We start from the raw sequence: 19,757 nt of genomic DNA on the forward strand, positions 1-19,757 counted from the left end.
GTATGTAACAGTCTTTAGCGATGAATTAATTACCTAAATGGCACAAAAAGAAAAAGAACTGGTTTTTAAGTAAAAAAAAATACCTACAACCTACACGTTATGGAAAGAAATATTACTACTGTATCTATGCTATAATTTATTCTACTTTTGTTTATGGAATATTGAAAAATAAAAGTCTATATCAGGAAACTAATAAAAACAAACAAAACAAAACAAATCTGTTAGGCACATCATTTATTAAAATTCAATTTCCAAATGATACGTATTAAGGACAGTGCTTTCTCTTTGGAAACAAAGAAATCATTTGTTTCTCGAAACCCAGATCCTTTTGGAAGCGTTTTACTTTAAAAACGCCTGATTCACCCCACTTCATTCCCCAAGTGTTGGTAACTAGCCAGTACGGAACCGCGTTCTCTACTCCATATCCAATCACTTGGACACTATGATATCCAACCAATTTTCCGTATGTATGTTCGTATATACCACTCTTGTAGTCTTTCAAATCTTCGTATAAAGCAAAGGTTGCTATCAAGGGACCATTATAAACCAATTCACCTCGAATCTCCAAATCATCAGCTACCACTATGTAGATATTTTCTCCGAAATGCTTATTATCCTTGTATGATAGTGTCTCGTTAACACATTCTTCTTTGCATGTGCCATTTACTATATCACTATATGGTTTGCAACTTGACGTAACCAAACCATGCTTTACCCAGAATAGAGCCGCTCGTTCAGGAGAACCTCCGCTGCAGAAACTTTTATTGAAACAATCTGTACAGCACGCCAAATCGAGAGTAGACAGCACTGGTTCTTTACGTAAGGAAACAGGCCCATCTTTCTTTATATTTGGACCCAAAATACATGATCGAGCACTAGCTACCGAAGAGGCAGCGATCGCCCAACACGACCCGCAGCTTCCTTGATCTAAATTCTCGTATCTTATACTACATTCTGGCCATTTTTCAGTGGCATCAAATGTTTTTGGAACATGCATTTTGTATCCACCAGGTTTTATAGGAATTGGATGATTGGTGCTTACTTCGGCACAATCTAACACCTTACCTTCGAAGTTGTACTTTTGAATTTTCCAAGTAAAATTTTGACTGTTGAAGTATTTAATGAATTCATCGCGAGGGAGTTTATGGAACTTATCGTCGACTTCTGCGTTGAGGCAAAGGGCCCTAGAGACCAATGCTGAAAGAAACACGATGCTACTAGTATACATCCTGATGCGTACTGTAGAAAGTACGACCATATTATTTATACATTAAGTGTTATATAATTTAAAAGAATTGTTAAAACATGATAAGGTTACATGGTATTTTTATAGCTGTAAATAGTTAATAATAAAAAGTTATATGGAACGTAAAAAATTTTGTAACAATTATATTACCTATTATTTTATCTGTGTGTTGCCATCTGAATTTAAAAAATGCGAAGGGAAAAAGTAAACAGATAAGACGATTAATACTTACATTTCTATGATGTTTTAAATACAATAAAAATTATTTAAAATATTCCAATACTGACATACAGGCAGAACTATAGATACCTACATATTATAATAAAACAATAACCAGGCAATTTCTGTACATTAGACATTATTTAAGATTTATTTAAATGGCTAAGCAATTTGGTTGTTTTATAGATCCCAAAAGTCAAAACAATGGTTACTAAAACCTTTTCTGCTTGAGCTTGTTTATTTGTATATGCATCAATCACGTAAAAACCACTGGATTGATCACGACCAAACTTTATAATATAATGATAGACTAATATGAGATTCAACTTATAGGCAACATTTTATTTTTTGAAAAATATATTTTATGGGTAGCTACATGTAATCGAGGGATAAACAAATGGCGAAGATATAATTAAAATGATTTAATAAATAGTTTACGAGATATTCGTTTCTTATGATGTAAAAATATACCACTCCCTGGAAAACCTTAAGGATTAACCCGTTTAATAGATATTTTGATAAACCTATGTCACAAAAACTCAGCCTAGTGAAATGAAGTAATGTTTTGTAAACCAGGTCTATTAAAGTGGCATATCATCGTGGCACATCGTGTCATGTGCCTTCTTCACAATAAGCAGCGCTGCGTTGGGCGAGTTAAGGCAATCACGATAGTGTAGAGGGCCTAAATGTTTATCATAGGCCGTCGTCGTAAATGTTTATTCATAATCGCCGTAATGGCGGCAAACATCGACGATCATTTGTTGGTCCAACGCTGCCCATTGTGAAGAGGGCCCATCAGGTAAAGCAAAAAGGCAAGCAAATATATCGACGTGTGCCTCTCATGTCTAGACTCTGACTCATGAGATATAATTATTCCAAATGAACATTCAAAATTAAGTGGCAAATTTAGACATTATTTACTGACAAAGTTCCACGATATGCCTTTATGATCTTCGATAGTAAATGCATTGATGGCTAGCATAAATTATATTTACCTACACAAAAAATGTTTACCTATTGAATACTACTAAGTAGTTAGTTGAATTCGAACTCAGACTAATTCTGATGTTTTAATTGAAAAATCTAACCAACAGTCGGAATTCTAATGAAGCTTGACTGAGTTCCTGAAAAAAAATGTCTACTTTTTTTATTCCGTGCCTAAGGAACGCAATTTTTATAGCTTTTTTGTATTGTAATTGTAATGTATTTTTATGTTTTTTTTTTACTTTCCATACAAATTTTCTTATAATATTTTTTAAAGTATCTAAAACATAGCAAATAAATCTATAAATAAAATCCACAGAATTAATGAATGATCGTTTTATTTAAACATTTGACAGCAATCTTAATCGTAAGACAGATATTTAATGAAAGTGAGCCCTCGGGATTACGCCTACCATGCGTTTCTCGAAATCAACGTGGGCTTGGCCGCGTTTTATCTTTACTCTACCGCTTTCACCCCAATAACCTCCCCAGCTGTTCACTGCCAGCCAGTAAGGTGTCCCATCGTCTTCACCAAAACCAATGACCTTGACGCTGTGGTAACCGAGCAGCTTCCCATGCGTATGCTCATAAATTCCACTGCTGTAATCCTTGAAATCCTCATAAACCTTAAAAATGGCGAGCAGGGGCCCGTTAGTTGATATGTCCCGACGTATTTCAGTGTCGTCTTCAGGCATTATGTATATGGATTCCCCGAACCATTTACTTGCCAGATAATATTGATCTGGATCGTCACAAGCTTCTACGCACGCCTCGTGGTCGGGAAGCTTAGGTTTACAACCGGAACCCACCAATCCGCTTCTCAAGTAAAATAATAACGCTTCTTCGGGCGAACCTCCGGCACAGAAGCTTTTAGACGAGCATTTTTTACAACAAGTTAGGTCGAATTGAGAAAATTGTAGTATAAGAAAATGCACGCTACCCCTATACATGTCATTGGCCAAACGCATACACTGTCTATCGGCGGCGACCCCTACCGCACTGATGGCCCAACTTGAGCTACAATTTCTTGCTTCCTCATAGTCGTCTATAAACAAACAAACACCAATGTGTGCCAGGTGTTCTGCAACATTGTATTCCTTTGGTATACCCGAGACTGACTCCCGATTTTCCACGCTTTTGACTTTCATCGGAATATCGATTGAGCGGAGTTCGACGCTGTTCATGATCTTCTCGTCGATGAAATTATTATTTTTTATTTTCCACGTGAAGTTCTTGTTATTAAAATAGACGACGAAGTCATCGCGTGGTAACTTTTCGAACTTTTCTTGTACCTCTGGATCGAGGCCGTGGGCCCAAGCGACCAAGCTTAGTACAACAATATATGAGTACATGTTGAGACACTATAATTATCATGCACTAAGCCACCCTATTTATATGGAATCCATTATCTATAATACTTTAAAAAGTGGAAACTTTCACAAATAAGTGACATATTTAGTATCATTTAAATATTTTACAATATTGGTATTTTGAATATTTTAAGCGTTATTATAGGAATTTATTTTATTACACGTCTTACGTTTACTTTCGAGTTGCACTTGGTAGACATACCTATGTTTTATAAATTAAATTAGAACCACTTTTCCATGGAAACTTATCTTTAATTGTTAACTGAAGTGCGAGTTCCTAAAGTCTAATTTCTATTACTATATGGAGCTATCTATTAAAATATGTCGAATTAGATATTTTTACCATTCATGGACAGCTTTTTATGGAAGCTAACGTCAAAGTCACATCTAACACTTCTAGAGGTATATGACTCTTCAAAATATTTCAGTCAGACTTAATTTTTTCTTAAATAAAGTCATAGTCTGTTTTTGTTCCTAGACCTTTATCTATATTAATTTCAAATTACATCCCAATCAGTGCTGTGGTTTATGCATGACAGTGTAACATTTCTTCGCATTTATAATATTAGTATGAAATATAGATATGTCCTGATATCTAATAAGGATTTTTCATTTATTGATTTAGTTACTTTTTTCTACGACAAATATATATTCCATTACATATATAATTAAAATAATTTGGAAAATCCAAAAGTGCACGCCTCATAATTTTTTATTAATAAATATTTTTAATTATTATTTTTGTTTATTTAATAACAATTAAACCACATCGAATCAGACCCTGAAAAATGAAAGGGTTCTATTCCTGAGCATACTCAAGCGTAAGAGAAAAAAAAAGACTCGATTAGTAAAGTATTTCGGTCGCTATCGTGTTAACAAGAAAAAGGATCCGCACATACAGACACACGGACGTCCAAGACAGAACTTTTTTAAACTGTTTTTTAACTAGTTTAAATAACAAAAATGACATCAAAAATATCATGAACGTTAAAAATAGTGTTTTTTCTTAATATGTGTGTGTATGTATTATCTTACAAGTGCAATGTATGATACATAAAGACATTTTAAGTTTGAAAAATCAGATGTTTTGCGCGAAGCGACAGTAGTACCCACCTCAACGCTTCGCTTATGAGGCGTGCAATAGTAGGATAATTAGTGATATGTTATCATAGGTACAAATAAATAAAAACCAATAAAAATATTGATAATCTTTAATAAACATATATAAAAGACGAACAAGACCCATATACAATATACAGGTATACAAATCGTATGAAAATCATTTCACATATAATAATAGATTATATTTAGGCATTATTATATTATTGTTCGTTAATTCCGTTTGAGGTTACACGTTGTTTAAGACTTTAGTGCATCTAAATATCTAGTTTACTGCTCTATTATAAAAATGCTTCAATGATCGAAACTATATGAATTACATAACAGAATCGCGATTTTTTGTATTGATACAAGAAATATAAGCCAACTGTTAGCTAACTCACTCACACATACAGAATTATATGCGAAATTCTATATGAATTATTGCATTTGGCTACTTTTTACTATCGTTATAGGATAAGTCAACAGTTGGCTAATAAATAACACATACAGAATCTCAAATTCGAAATTCTATATGTATTATTGCATTGGGCAATAAATATTTAGTCTCGGTAAAGTCTATATAAGCCAACAGTTGGCCGATATATCCTTCATATACTTCTCTGGCACACATACAAATTCGATATTCTATATGAATTATTGCATTTAGTAAGAAATATTTAGTCTCGGTAATCGAAATATATAAGCAAGCTATTGACTGATAAATCTCCCATATATTTCTCACTCACACATACAGAATTACAAATTCGAAATTAAATGTATTTGAATTATTGAATTTGGCAAAATCGCGAATTTTTTGTATCTATATAGGAAATATAAGCCAACAGTTGGCTGATAAATGCTCCATACTGTTCTCATTCACACATACAGAATTATGTATGCGAAATTCTATATGAATTATTGCATTTGGCTACTTTTTAGTATCGTTATAGAATAAGTCAACAGTTGGCTAATAAATCCTCTATACTATACTAACTCACACATACAGAATTTCAAAAATGCAAATCTATATGAATTATTGCATTTGGCAAATTATTTTGTATCAATACAAGATTTATCAGCCAACAGTTGGCTGATAAATCTTCGATACATATCTCACGCACACATACATAGTTCGAAAGACAACGCTAGTGTAAGACGAAGGTGTCACACACACAAGGATATAAAAGTTTAATTAATGAGTAAAGTAAGATATATTATAATTATTAATAAATAATACAAAATGAATACATAATTGTCAATTTCAATTAATACAAGTACATTAAAATTAAAAGCTATTTTTATGATTTTTTTCAATAGGTCATAATAGTATAATCTATATTTTAATGTTATATTGCGTCAGTCTGTATTAAATAAAAATGTATAAAAGCATTTTGCAATACTACTTAAGTATAGATATAAAATATTAAAAATGCGTTATCTATAATCCTGATTTAAAATACGTTTTTTGTAACATAGCAGTTCTATACAAAAAGTATATTTTTTTTGCAAAATAAAAACTAACTTTAAAACTAATAATAATTCGTTAATACTTTGAATGTCACGTGAATTTAGTTATTTCTTTTAAATTATTTTAATTGGTGGATATGTTTTCTACATTTGCCTTAAATTCGAAGTTTATTATATTTGAATAAGACATGGGATGCGTTTCTTGAATATTTTTATTTCAAATGTAGGAAGAATTTTACAACATTTTAATTTACAAAATTATTTTTAGACGTTTTGATACGTTATTCATCGATTTAGAAAAAAAACTTACTAATTTTAACATGAAGTTATACTTCAAAAAGAGAAAAATACTTTCAAAATTATATAAGTAGGTTAGTCTAGAAAATTCCATCCCCGTCTTACATCAAATATACTCTACGCGTTTTACATAATTTTATCATATATTTTAATACATTCGTATTTAAAAAACAACTATTCAATGGAAATTATCAACAATTCCTATAGTTTTTGTTAAAAATTCACTTACTTATACATATATAAAAATATTGGAATGTTCCTATTTGTCCTGCAACTGCACATAGTTCGCGGGAAACAGGCCGTACTGGCCTTTACATAGACCTTGCCACCAACCTTCGTCGATCTGGAATAAAAATTAATAAAATTTCATTATGTTTGTAATAAATAATGCATTTTGAAAAACACTTTTAACAAAAGAAAGCTATTTCATTTCCAAGTGACAGGCTATTTTGTTTTTATTACTTACTGTTAACTTAAAAGTGGTAAGAGTGGACGCTAAGCAAATTATTATTTATCATTTTACGTCTAGAATCGAATGCATAAATTAATAAATACGTTGTGTTTTTTTAATTATCTATTATACTTATGCTCCTTAAATTTACGAAAGAGAGTATATTACTGGGACCGGGTTTCGCCTGATGAATTAAAATTGGCATGTGTTTCATGTTCGATTGACAAATGTTTCAAGTCCGTATCGATTAATTTACTTTAATGGATGTTTTTAAGCAGGTTGCTTCTCTTCGAAGATAAAATTGATAGACGTCAAATGTTGCCTATTAAATTGGCTCGACTATATAACACAACATCCTGGGTACATACTGATTTTATTCTCAAACTAGCTTCCGCCCATGACTTTGTACGTGCATCTCCGTTTTTCCCCGTTCCCGCAAGAATTTCGGGAAATCCTATCTTAGCGGATGCCTACATCCTAACATCTACATGCATGCCAAATTTCAGCCCGATACGTCCAGTGGTTTGGGCTGTGCGTTGATAGATCACTATATCAGTCACCTTTGAGTTTTATATATTATATAGAAGTATAGATATTTATTTACTCACTCACACTCACTAACTCACACTCCCACACACACTCACACACGCACCATGACAATATTGGTGATCAGATCGTCCGGATCGAAGGTTATTAACTGAAATACACTCACCATCACAATATTGGTGATCAGATCGTCCGGATCGAATGAGATCTCATCGGGCGCGGCCGCCTGGTAGTCGTACAGCGCTCGGGCGATATATCCGTCCTCTTCCTCCGCCTCGTTGTCTCCCTCCCACCCCACGGGGGATACTACTATGGTTGGCTGACGGTGTATCTGGAATTATTGATTGGTATTAATAGGGAAATTATGAAGCATAATAACTAAATATATATTAGCGTAATAACGTAATTCCTCATTAAATTGCAAATCCTAATACCAATTGATACTGCTTTCCGAATGTTATGACGATTCAAAAGTGCTTGTAAAAGAAGTCTAATTGAATAAATAAATGTTCTAGTTTGAGTTTGATATGTACAATGAAAAATTTTCTGCTTTTGACATATTTAACAGGCCTCGCCTTTTAAAATTAATGTAATTAAAATATTATCAAACGTACCTAACACATTTCAATCATGAATACGCAATTACTCGCACACACAACTCACCACTCTATAATAAGTTACTGTAAAATATATAAACAATAATTGTAAAACTATTAATTAATTGGCGTATAGCTAAGCATAGATATAATTAGATTATGTTAATAAATTTGTAAGCTGTGAAATTTTCATAAATAATTTCTTCTCGCTATTGCGTCGCCGAGTCGATCCGTTCGTTATAAAAAATACAAATACTTACACTTCAAAATGTATCAATCCCCTTCCCTAGTTCAATAATATTTTTACATTTTGCCGTTAAATAGGCGATCAAAATTTTTGACAAATGTAAATTTACAAATTAAGCAAAATTTACTAATTTTAGTATATACAACAGTAGTTAATTATTTTTTTTATATTACCTCTTCCTTTTCCGGTTCCCTGCTATCCCCTGTCAACGTCACATCCGGCAAGCTGGCCTTAACTTCCTCACTAGACGCTACCACATCTACTTGTTCACACGTCTTTGCTTGCATTTGCTGTTCTTGAACCATCTCTGGCTCTTGGACTATCTTCTGTGACTCTTGGACTATCTTCTGTGTCTGTTGGACAATCTTCTGCGGCTCTTGGACTATCTTCTGCGTTGGCTGTGCTATCTTCTGTGGCGTACGAGGTATTAGTCGAGGTTGGTCAGGTTCTTCTATATCAGGATGCAACTCTCTCTCCTTCTCTAGACGTTCCTTTTCCTGTTAGAATTATGGGGAATTAAATAAATTGCGGGTATAAAACAAAATGAAATTAGTTATGACGTCACAGATATAATATGGTATAAAGAAAATAACACATTGTGGCTAGGTCACAACTAATAATAAAAGATATTGCGGGTATAATTGAATTAAGTTATGACGTCACCACTAATTATAATAGTAATCAATCTGTAATGAAATGAAATTTTAACAGCTTAAAAAATGTAAATCTAGATTTATTATTTTTTTTTTTTGAAGTCCCATGTCCCCTAGTGGGGCAAGGGGCAGCTGCATTATACATCCGTTTCACTGATCGATTTTCTTTAGGTGATCAGCCTTCTGTGTCCTACTAGACCGAGACATTTTTTTTTTCTTCGTCTCCACCGGGAATCGAACCCAGGACCCCTCGGTGCTACGCTCACGCGTCAACCACTGTACCAAGGAGGCGGTCAAGATTTATTATGGATTATAGTTTTATTTAAATTACCTTTTCACTTAAATTCTTATCAGTTTTTTGCCTTTCCTGTCGTATCCTTTGCACTGATTGTAATGCTTCCTGAAAATCATTATAATAATTAGGTACTTACATATTATTTTAAAATTCACATCAACTTCCAGCTCAATAAAAATTGAATGTTGTTTTAGATTTGTAAATTGTATTGATAATTACATATTATAAATTACGTGTATATGTTGGCTATAACTCTAGAAAGGCTGGGCCGAATTGGCTACTTTTAATATTTCTACTTTAAGATACATATAAGTAGAAACGGAAAATACTTATCACCAATACAAGTGATACAAAATCATCTAATAAATTATAAAATTTGCGTAATTTTACTAAATAACACTTGACGTCTGTAAGTTTTATCTTTAGAACTTGATACAAATGTGAATTTTAAAAATCATCAAGCGAATCCGTCTCATTATTATTTTTCTTTAACTATCTATTAAAATAAAAAAATGTGTGCGTGTACTAGTGTGCACACGTAAGAATTGAAACTTCTTTATGTGCTTATTTTTCAAAAAATATTTTACTATATGCAACTTTACAGAAATACGTCTAATCACGCGTGGTAGGGATAAGAAAAAGATGGCGCGTAACGGAAAAATGTCACGCGTAACGAAAAAATGTTACACTAAATTTTTTTCCAACCCCGATAAAGAAGTTTTAATTAATTATAATTTTACCTGTTCCTTCTCCTTAGCCATATTTTCAAATTTATCTCTTATAGACGAAGGTTTAGCGGCTCCAATGTCCGGTTTCTGTTTCGTGTAGTTCGTTCCAACTTTCTGCACCTCGTCGAACGCATGCGCACATTTGTCAACTCTGTCTGTTTCCACGCCGAATTTACCGCCGAAACCCTGGGAAATTAGATAAATAATTATTTAACGGGCGATTTTTAAATCCTTGGTTAAAACTGATTCATCGAATAACGTATTATACTACCATTTCAAAAATATATGACCACCACGTATATGACAGTTTACAGGTGACATTTTAAAATGTTCGTGTAAATCTTTATTGGACGGATAAATTTTAACCAAGGATTGAAAAATCGGCCCTTAATTTACAAACTCAAACTCCAACATTTATTTATTCAATTAGACTTCTTCTAGAAGCACTTTTGAATCGTCATTACATATTTTTAACATTTACCACCGATTCGGGAAGCAGAAAAAGAATAAAAATATCTAATAAACTTATTGTATAACATAAGCAAACTAAAAGCAGAGAAGTGGTAAAGTGTAACAAAATTTTCTATTAACTATAATATACATTGAAGAGTTAAATAAATAAAGTAAGTGAAACTTCTTTATGCGCGTTGAGAGCAAAATTTCAAGATCGCGAAATGGCAATAGCGTCACGTCATGGAGTAAGGCGACGTTTTTGTTATCTTTGAATCTTGCCAAAGAAGATCTTCACTTCTGACACGTGTGCTCGACACGCACGCTCTTTTTTAAGCTATTGCATAGCTTCTATCGCGGGCCTTGAGCGCGGGGACCGAATCGAGAAATTCCGTAACAAAAAAACCTCACGCTCCCCACGGGGACGGGCGCGGAGGTGTGGCTTGAAGGCATAGCATGCAATAGCTTTACCGCGGCAGTCCCCGAGTGCCACACGTATTTTTATTTATTTATCAGTCAATCAGTCAGTCAGTCAGTCAGTCAGTCAGTCAGTAACTAACCCGCTTATGATCCAGCTGACTAGCGTGCCGCTGACTCTCCTCCCGATGTTCCCAGCCGACCGCCGCAGCGTCTTGTCTGTCTGTTTGCACGCCGAATTTGCCGCCAAAACCGACGCTATAATCTGTGGAGAAAAATAAACTTATAGTAGAGCCATTTTAATAGGCAACATTTGACAGTTCAACGTAACCTAGTAACGACGACATAGAATAACATGATATTTCGTTTTGTTAGAACTGTACATTTGCTTAACTTTTTTCAATTACGATTACATATTTATAATAATAATAACCGAAACAAGTAATTTTAAGATTTGATTTTACTGATAAACCATTCTAAACATAATAAACAATTTGTGATTTAAAGGACTGACGTCGCTACAATTTTGTGTCAATAAACCTTTTTTCTTTTTAAATACCAGAGACGTTACTCTAAAAATCGAAATCTGACATCTAGAATCGAATGCATTGATTATTTGGGAATAAAAATCATCATAAATTAATAAATGCGTTGTGTTTTTTTAATTATTGAGATACTTGTCTTATTTTGCTCATTATATTCGTTTATTAGATTAACTAAAGAAAGTATGTTACTGGGACAGGGATTCACGTGATGAATTTTAAAATTGACATGTGTTTCAAGTTCGATTGACAAATGTTTGAAGTCCGTATCGATTAATTCACTTTAATCGATGTTTTTAAGCAGGTTACCACCCTACGAAGATAAAATTGATATAGATAATGTTGCCTATTAAATTGGCTCGACTATAATAAATGTATGTTTTTGTATTTAAACGAGCATAAAACTAATTACAATGCTTATAAATTTTATTAGGAAGGGTACGAGCTGTACAAAGAATAAACAATATCTAAAAGAACTTATGATTTTTTCAAGAAGCAGCCTAGTATAATAATATGTTTATTGTTATCCATATTAATATTATAAATGCGAAAGTAACTCTGTCTGTCTGTCTGTTACTCAATCACGCCTAAACTACTGAACCAATTTTCATGAAATTTGGTATGGAGATATTTTGATACCAGAAAAAGGACATAGGCTACTTTTTATCCCCGGAAAATGACGCAATCCCGGAAATCCCACGGGAATGGGAATTGTGCGGGTTTTTCTTTGACTGCGCGGGCGAAGCCGCGGGCGGAAAGCTAGTTTATAATATAAATAATGATATATTATACCAGTCTGCGAGTGATGCTTAGTGGCTTGCTCGCGATGCTCCCACCCCACGGCAGCGGCATCTTGCCGGTCAGCCTGAACACCGAATTTGCCGCCAAAACCCACCGCGTAGTCCTTTTGGGAGGAATGTTTTGGTACTGCTTCGCGATGTTCCCAGCCTACTGCGCTCTGTAATAACAGATTTTTTATTAAAGTGAAACTTTTATTACATCGTCTCAAACTTTTTGGTCTGTGTAGCGCATGTCGCGTGTATCGCGGCTGCCAAGTAGGTATACCTACTCGACAGCCGACCGTCACGCGACATGCGCTACACAAAGCAGTGTTCGGAACCGTTCGAACAGTTTCACTTTTACCGTGGTTTCATAAAACCACACAACATTTTTTTATTAATTTATTTATTTATATAAAACCATTCCTACCATTACAGTTTACCCAATGCGATAGGGAGGTCAAATTTACAATACAATTTATTCATTAATACAAAAAAAATATAACATTAATTAAGATTATAATATACATATTATTTAAATAATTTGGAAAATCCAAAAGTGCACGCCTCATAATTTTTTTTTAATAAATATTTATTAATTATTATTTTTGTTTATTTAATAACAATTAAACCACATCGAATCAGACCCTGAAAAATGAAAGGGTTCTATTCCTGAGCATACTCAAGCGTAAGAGAAAAAAAAAGACTCGATTAGTAAAGTATTTCGGTCGCTATCGTGTTAACAAGAAAAAGGATCCGCACATACAGACACACGGACGTCCAAGACAGAACTTTTTTAAACTGTTTTTTAACTAGTTTAAATAACAAAAATGACATCAAAAATATCATGAACGTTAAAAATAGTGTTTTTTCTTAATATGTGTGTGTATGTATTATCTTACAAGTGCAATGTATGATACATAAAGACATTTTAAGTTTGAAAAATCAGATGTTTTGCGCGAAGTGACAGTAGTACCCACCTCAACGCTTCGCTTATGAGACGTGCAATATATAATTTATTTATAACACTTAACTATGCTAGTTAATAATACAAATTTCTTAAAACTTATAGCTAAACTAGCACAGAGGGAGGCATTATCACTAAAGAGTGATGTTTTCCAGGCTCTCTTGTTCATTTTTTATTTTTTGAAAAATGAAAAAATATTTATCGAAAAAAGTTTTAAAATAATACAGTATATATATTTGGGGAAACTAAAGCCTGCGTTAGTCTGAGATTTAGTTAGCCAAACAGTATATTACAGCGAAAAAATATCTCAAAACGCTTATAAATCGAATTTGCGAAATTCCTGTTATGGGTCAGACAGCGTTCCGCGATTTTTGTAAGAATTGAAATTGTTTCCATTTTTTTGTAATCTACACTCGGTCTAGACTAAAAAAGGGGATGATTTACTAGCACATAATATAATATAATAATATGAAAAGGCTTTCCTTCGCCAACTTTTCTAATTATCGTGATTAAACATTGTAATTCTCATAGAGTTATTATAATTGTATTTGTAACTCTAATCTTCTGCGAAATCATAAACTGTAAGTAGTAATATTTACAAATATTATTTACTCATACAAATATTACATTGTACCAACACATTATAATATATTAATCGAATTCAATTTGACAAATCTTTCTAACTACTCACAAATCTTCAGTTTGACAAAAGTTTTCAACTACCCGCAAATCTACAAAATAAATTTACACAAAAACCTACCTTATCAACCCGATCAGTCTGCACACCAAACTTGCCGCCAAAACCCTTCGCATAATCAGCCTGCGAGGCGTGTTTCTCGACCACGCCCACATAGTCATGGCCGACCGCACTTGCGTCCATGCGGTCACTTTGCACGCCGAATTTGCCGCCAAAACCTGGAAAAAATATGAAAAAAACAGGGTTGCACTCCGGGAGTGCCGGCAGAAGTGAAAACTTGATTATTAACATTGAGCATGTTAAATATTTGGAATGGTATCCGTCTTACGCTTTTTCGATCAGGTCACGTGTCCTGACGCAAGTTTAAGATTTTATACCCATTACAGAAAAAGTGCTCAACGCCGCTAAAGAAGTTTTCACTTCAAAAAAATATATGGGGCATTTGCCGTCTAAACCTGAAAAACGTAAAAAAAATACTGATTTTACGCACAAAAATACAATTAAGGTAATAAATTTTTCGAAATACCGGTTTTTATTATTAAATGTTTATTGTATCTCAGGTAATACAATAATTAATGTTATATTATGTAATTTATTTTAGCTTTATATACTTTGTTTCATTAACTCATTTAAATAATGAAGTGACTGCTTTCTCATTCTTATTGCAATAGTAGTTAATTTTGAATTCTCATGGTACTATAAATAAACAGTAAGTTATAGATATAAGTGAAATTGATATGGCAACATAGAGTCAGGTACTGTCTAAAGCCCGTATAGGAAATCAATTTTGTTAAAAAAAAATCAAAATCCTTAAAATAATTAATTCCAAGAAAATTAACCTTACCTTGAGCATAATCCTTTTGTGACACATGTTTTTCTGTTTTGCCTACATAATCGTGACCCATGGCTGATTTGTCCATTCTGTCTGTCTGTACTCCGAATTTACCTCCGTAACTGCAATATCAATCATGGTTGGAGACTCAAGATACGCACAAAGATGAATGGTTTTACATAGTTTTTTAGACAAGTATCTTTATTATTAGAGTAGTCAAAAATGATAATAAGTATATAATAGATCAAGATCAAGTCACTTGAATAGCTTTATTCACTTTAAATAAATAGTAACGAAAAATATAATCACGCCAAAAAAATTAAGTACGACATAAAAATTCGCATAGTACATACCCATAAGATGGTTTGGGGCCATGTTCATATTCCTTCTGCTTTGCTTGTTTGTCTGCCTCAAAAACCTCTTCCCGGAGCTTTGCCATACTAAAAACAAAAATAAAAAATAACTGATGAGACATGAGGAAACATTTTGTATTCTATCAATGGCACCAAAAATTTGTTACATTGCTTTTGTTACAATCTGTTTTGTTTTCATGATTATTGTAACATGTTACTTGTTTGATTATTCAGGAAACAGCAATAAAGAGAATGAGTTTCCTCATTGAATCTATACACATATTTGTCTTTAATCAATGTGTGGTTTTAAAAAATCGGTAAGTGAAGTTTTATTTGCAGTTAGTATGTTGTAAAATAATTAGACTACTACTTAATATTATAAGTGCGAAAATTTATGAACATGGATGTTATCATGTATGTATGTTATTCTTTCACAAAAGAACTGTAGGTATCAGAATATCACATGAGAAATACTTAATTTTGCCCATAGGTTCCTCTGCAGATCAAACCACATGGCTAAGTTAATAATAAAGGGACAATTCCATACAACAGCTGGTATGTATAAAAGGATAAACATATGGCATGTAACATGAGTCACCTCAAACGATAACAATTTCCTTGCAATGAACCAATAATATCAAGTTCACATGGGGTCAAATAATATAACAATAATAAATATAGCAAAAAGGAACCCTTGAAGATATATAAAATACTTCCTGGCCTTAAACAAAATTCAACTTGAAAGATTTTTTAAATTATTTTTATACACAGCTAGATTTTTTTTTACGTTAACATCTGATTTGTAAATCCTCATATAAAATAAATTACGATTAAAGTGTAAAGTTGAATGAATGAATGAATGAATAATTCTTTATTGCACACGTATACAAGATTACAAAATAAGAGTGATACAAGTTAAAATATGTACTGCAGAGGGTGGTCTTATCCCTGTAAGCGATTTCTGCCAGACAACCCAAAAAAACATAAAGAATACATATTTTATGGTGATGGTGCATTACATTTAGGTAAGGTAAAGTTGTATATAAATAAGGAATAGCAGAAGTAATACTACTATATCGAACTCGTCAGTAGAGTAGATAATAACATTTAACAATAAAATCATGAAATGTTAACGGCCATTTAACCTATTCAGATCTGACAATTTACAAGACAGAAAAACGTCTGTCGGGGCAACTAGTGTACCATAAAACATGTACTCACTCAATGGCCTCCACATGTCTGCCTCCAGGGCCCCACCGCTGCTCCTGCTCAGTCACATCGTTCACAAAGTCAGGGTCGGTTTCCCAGTCATCAGCCTCCGCTGGGGGTGGTGGCGCTACATCCGTTGATGCTTTCCACATCTATGGTAAGATTAAGATAAATTTCTTTGAGAACATTGAAAAAATTATTGCCAGTACAAACATTAGGGGAACAAAGATATCATGGCTAGCACAATTTCTACTTATTCTATAAACTTTTCTTGCATAATACATCTTTAAAATAAAAATGTGAATGTACTTTTCAATTAAAAATATAACATGACAACTTTCCGCCCGCAGCTTCGCCAGCATTTTCAAAGAAAAACCTGCCAAACGTTGTTGTATTCGGTTCATTAGTATTTGCATGAAAGAGTAATAAACATACATACATGCATACACATACATCCATCCTCACAAAGTTTCGCATTTACAATAATACTATAACATGATTGACTTGGTACCATATTGTGAAAGGGTAACTAATGTTCTATTCTTATTGCTCGCACAGTTTTCTCAAACACATTAGTATGTTAATGTTAACAAAATTCGTTCTAAATGTTTTGTCTTCCTTCTCTCTTTCTTGCAGATAGATAAAAAGTTGCTTTACATTCCAGTTTACAAGAATTGTCTATTCTACAATAACTATTAATGTTACTTTTAATAATGTTGATTGTTATTTGATATGATGATACATAATAATAGATAGATAATATGTTGTTATTAAACAATTAATAAAAACAATTAGGTTATTTTAGGTTTTGAAAAGTGAACTGTAACATAAAGTCTATCAATAATTTATCAATTGATAATTGCTTTATACAGGGTTAGTTTTCAATGACCAGCCAAAATTTAAAATTAAGATCTAGATATTAAAACAAAGGTAAATTTGAAAAATTATTGTCGAATAAAAAAAAAATAAAAGCATTCATTTGAAAATGTCTTAAAAATTTCCTAAATTGTAAACACGCGATAAGCTTATTGAGAATCAATGCACTTGTGTATGTGCGCGCATCGCCAAATTAATGTGTGTGCTAACTTCTACCTATCTAGGTTGTTGAACTGAATTGTGCTTTTGTAATGTCCACACGTTCGCTTTTTATTGGCGGACAGGAATGAAATCTAATTTAAAAAAACGTTAATTTTTACAGCACTAAGAATATCCCATGAATCAAGTTCCACTAAATTTAATAGTGTGCATGTTTTAAAGACATTTCAGTAAAATAGTTCTAAGTTGTAATTTGATGTTTATCTACCTATCTTTGAAATTTAAAAAAAAAGTTGTGTATTCACTGAAAAGACAATTGCAATTGGTGGAAAAAAGAAGACATTATTCCAATGAAAATCTACCATATAAAGTCAAACATATAACATATTCATACACTTTGTTGTTACAATGAAATAGACCCTCATGCATACATAAATAACACGAACCCTGAAATTATTACTCACCATTTTAAAACAGTAGTAAAAAATAGTGGGTCTTAGTGGGGGAGCTATCTGTCTAGCAAAATATGGACACGATAAACATAAAAACATTTGATTGTTTCATACGTAGAATTGATTAATCATACACTATATCACGATAACAATAAAAATATCATTACGTTATCTTGAGTAACTTCGACATTTCCCTTCACTGTTCATATATCAAGTTCTTGGTAAACTCACTTTCATCGGTGTAACAAAGAAAAAGAGGTTTCTTTTTACCAAAAAGAAATGTTAAATAATGAATAACATTTCATATTAGTCATGAATACACGTATTTTTTCGCATTGCTTATACAAATGTATGGAACTTACCTTGCAGCCGGTTTATTTCGTTATTTCCACGGAAGTATCAGTGAACACACAACAATAACACTCTTTTAAAGGCTTTTTAATTCCTATTTTTCATATAGAGCTAGGTTTACAGGTTTATTTAAATTTAAATTTATTATAAACTAATGATTCAATCATCCACTTATCGCAGTGCTGAGTGCGTCATTTAATCAAAGTCATTAGTCAACGCTGTGGTCAACACGTATCTGTCACAAAGCAAGTGTATCTGTCAGCACTCAGCTTGTCAACTGTCATCATTGAGATATTAATACGACGTATAGAGACAGACTTAGAGCGTTTTCACATTATCCGATCCGATATCGGATATCGGAAGCCGATAGCCGATATCCGATATCGGAGGGAAGTAAAATGTATGAAATATGTACCTGTCTTTCACATTGTCCGATCCGATATCGGATATCGGAGCCGACACCGATATGCCCGTGAGCTATCGGACGATAATGTTCAGTGTTGCCAACTCAATTTTCGAAAAGGCAGTATACCAACAGCAAAAAAGCACTAGTTTGTGTATTTTCAGTCAGGGCGCTAAATCTTTAAAAAAATTCTTTGCTTTAACCTAAAATCCTTTCTATTAAAAGAAACCTTTTTTTATTAAGAAAACACACATTTAAGTATTTATAGGCATAAAAAATACGATTTATACTATACTTGATATTTGAAAACTCTTAATTCTAAAATAATTGCTTTTGACAATAAAATAATTCATGTATCTTTACTTACAGGAAATTACAACAATCATATTATAAAATATATATTTGAACGGGTGACAATATTATTTACAGTGTAATAAGAAAAAGAATAGAAAATGTGAACAAAGATTGTATCACTTAATAAATTTATCATAGGTACTACATGAACTTTTATAAATGTATATAGTGAAAAAATGACTAAATGACTAGGTACGTCTTGTTAAAAATACATTTAATAGATTTTGAAAGGTATTTACTGATACATAATAATATGTATTACTAAAACTATTAACTAATACTAGGTTGTAGTAGGTATTGTTATAAATTTATTTAATTTATAATGTGTGTTAACACATATACTATACATACTATACATACTATACATATTTACTATACAAATGACCGATATCAAAATTCAAAACTATTTAGTAAATAGCACATCTATACTAATATTATAAAGCTGAAGAGTTTGTTTGTTTGTTTGTTGTTTTGTTTGAACGCACTAATCTCGGGAACTACTGGTCCGATTTGAAAAATTCTTTCGGTGTTAGATAGCCCATTTATCGAGGAAGGTTATAGGCTATATTTCATCACGCTACGGGCAACAGGAGTGGAGCCACGGGGGTGAAACCGCGCGGAGCAGCTAGTCTAAATAATATGCAGTAATTAATGATATCAAATCTTTTTTACATTTTACTTTTCTTTTTTTGAAGTTGTTTTTTTTTACGTAGTTA

General features: G+C 32.6%; 3 protein-coding genes across 3 annotated transcripts; all 3 read right to left on the bottom strand.

The window, feature by feature from the left end:
* Positions 1–265: 265 nt before the first annotated feature.
* On the bottom strand, positions 266–1,258 carry LOC149479609 (cathepsin B-like). Its single transcript, XM_089707741.1, has one exon. It carries the CDS (start codon positions 1,256–1,258, stop codon positions 266–268), a length of 993 nt encoding a protein of 330 aa, XP_089563867.1.
* A 1,571-nt stretch (positions 1,259–2,829) lies between these two features.
* Positions 2,830–3,801, bottom strand: LOC149479610 (cathepsin B-like cysteine proteinase 5). The gene has a single exon (XM_089707750.1). The coding sequence runs from the start codon at positions 3,799–3,801 to the stop codon at positions 2,830–2,832; it is 972 nt and encodes a 323-aa protein (XP_089563876.1).
* A 2,962-nt stretch (positions 3,802–6,763) lies between these two features.
* Positions 6,764–18,486, bottom strand: Cortactin (cortactin). The gene is made up of 12 exons (XM_089708084.1): positions 18,296–18,486; positions 16,459–16,598; positions 15,238–15,324; positions 14,897–15,006; positions 14,116–14,270; positions 12,402–12,567; positions 11,211–11,332; positions 10,213–10,386; positions 9,509–9,577; positions 8,698–9,021; positions 7,848–8,012; positions 6,764–7,027 (listed from the first exon to the last, which is right to left on the bottom strand). The coding sequence occupies exons 2-12, from the start codon at positions 16,596–16,598 to the stop codon at positions 6,944–6,946; spliced, it is 1,596 nt and encodes a 531-aa protein (XP_089564210.1). The 5' UTR covers positions 18,296–18,486; the 3' UTR covers positions 6,764–6,943.
* Between the last annotated feature and the right edge of the window lie 1,271 nt (positions 18,487–19,757).

This window comes from Colias philodice, chromosome 20 (assembly GCF_061535455.1).
Source record: "Colias philodice isolate Cphi_HAF_F1 chromosome 20, ilColPhil1 Martin Lab GWU primary, whole genome shotgun sequence".
Classification (NCBI taxonomy): domain Eukaryota; kingdom Metazoa; phylum Arthropoda; class Insecta; order Lepidoptera; family Pieridae; genus Colias; species Colias philodice.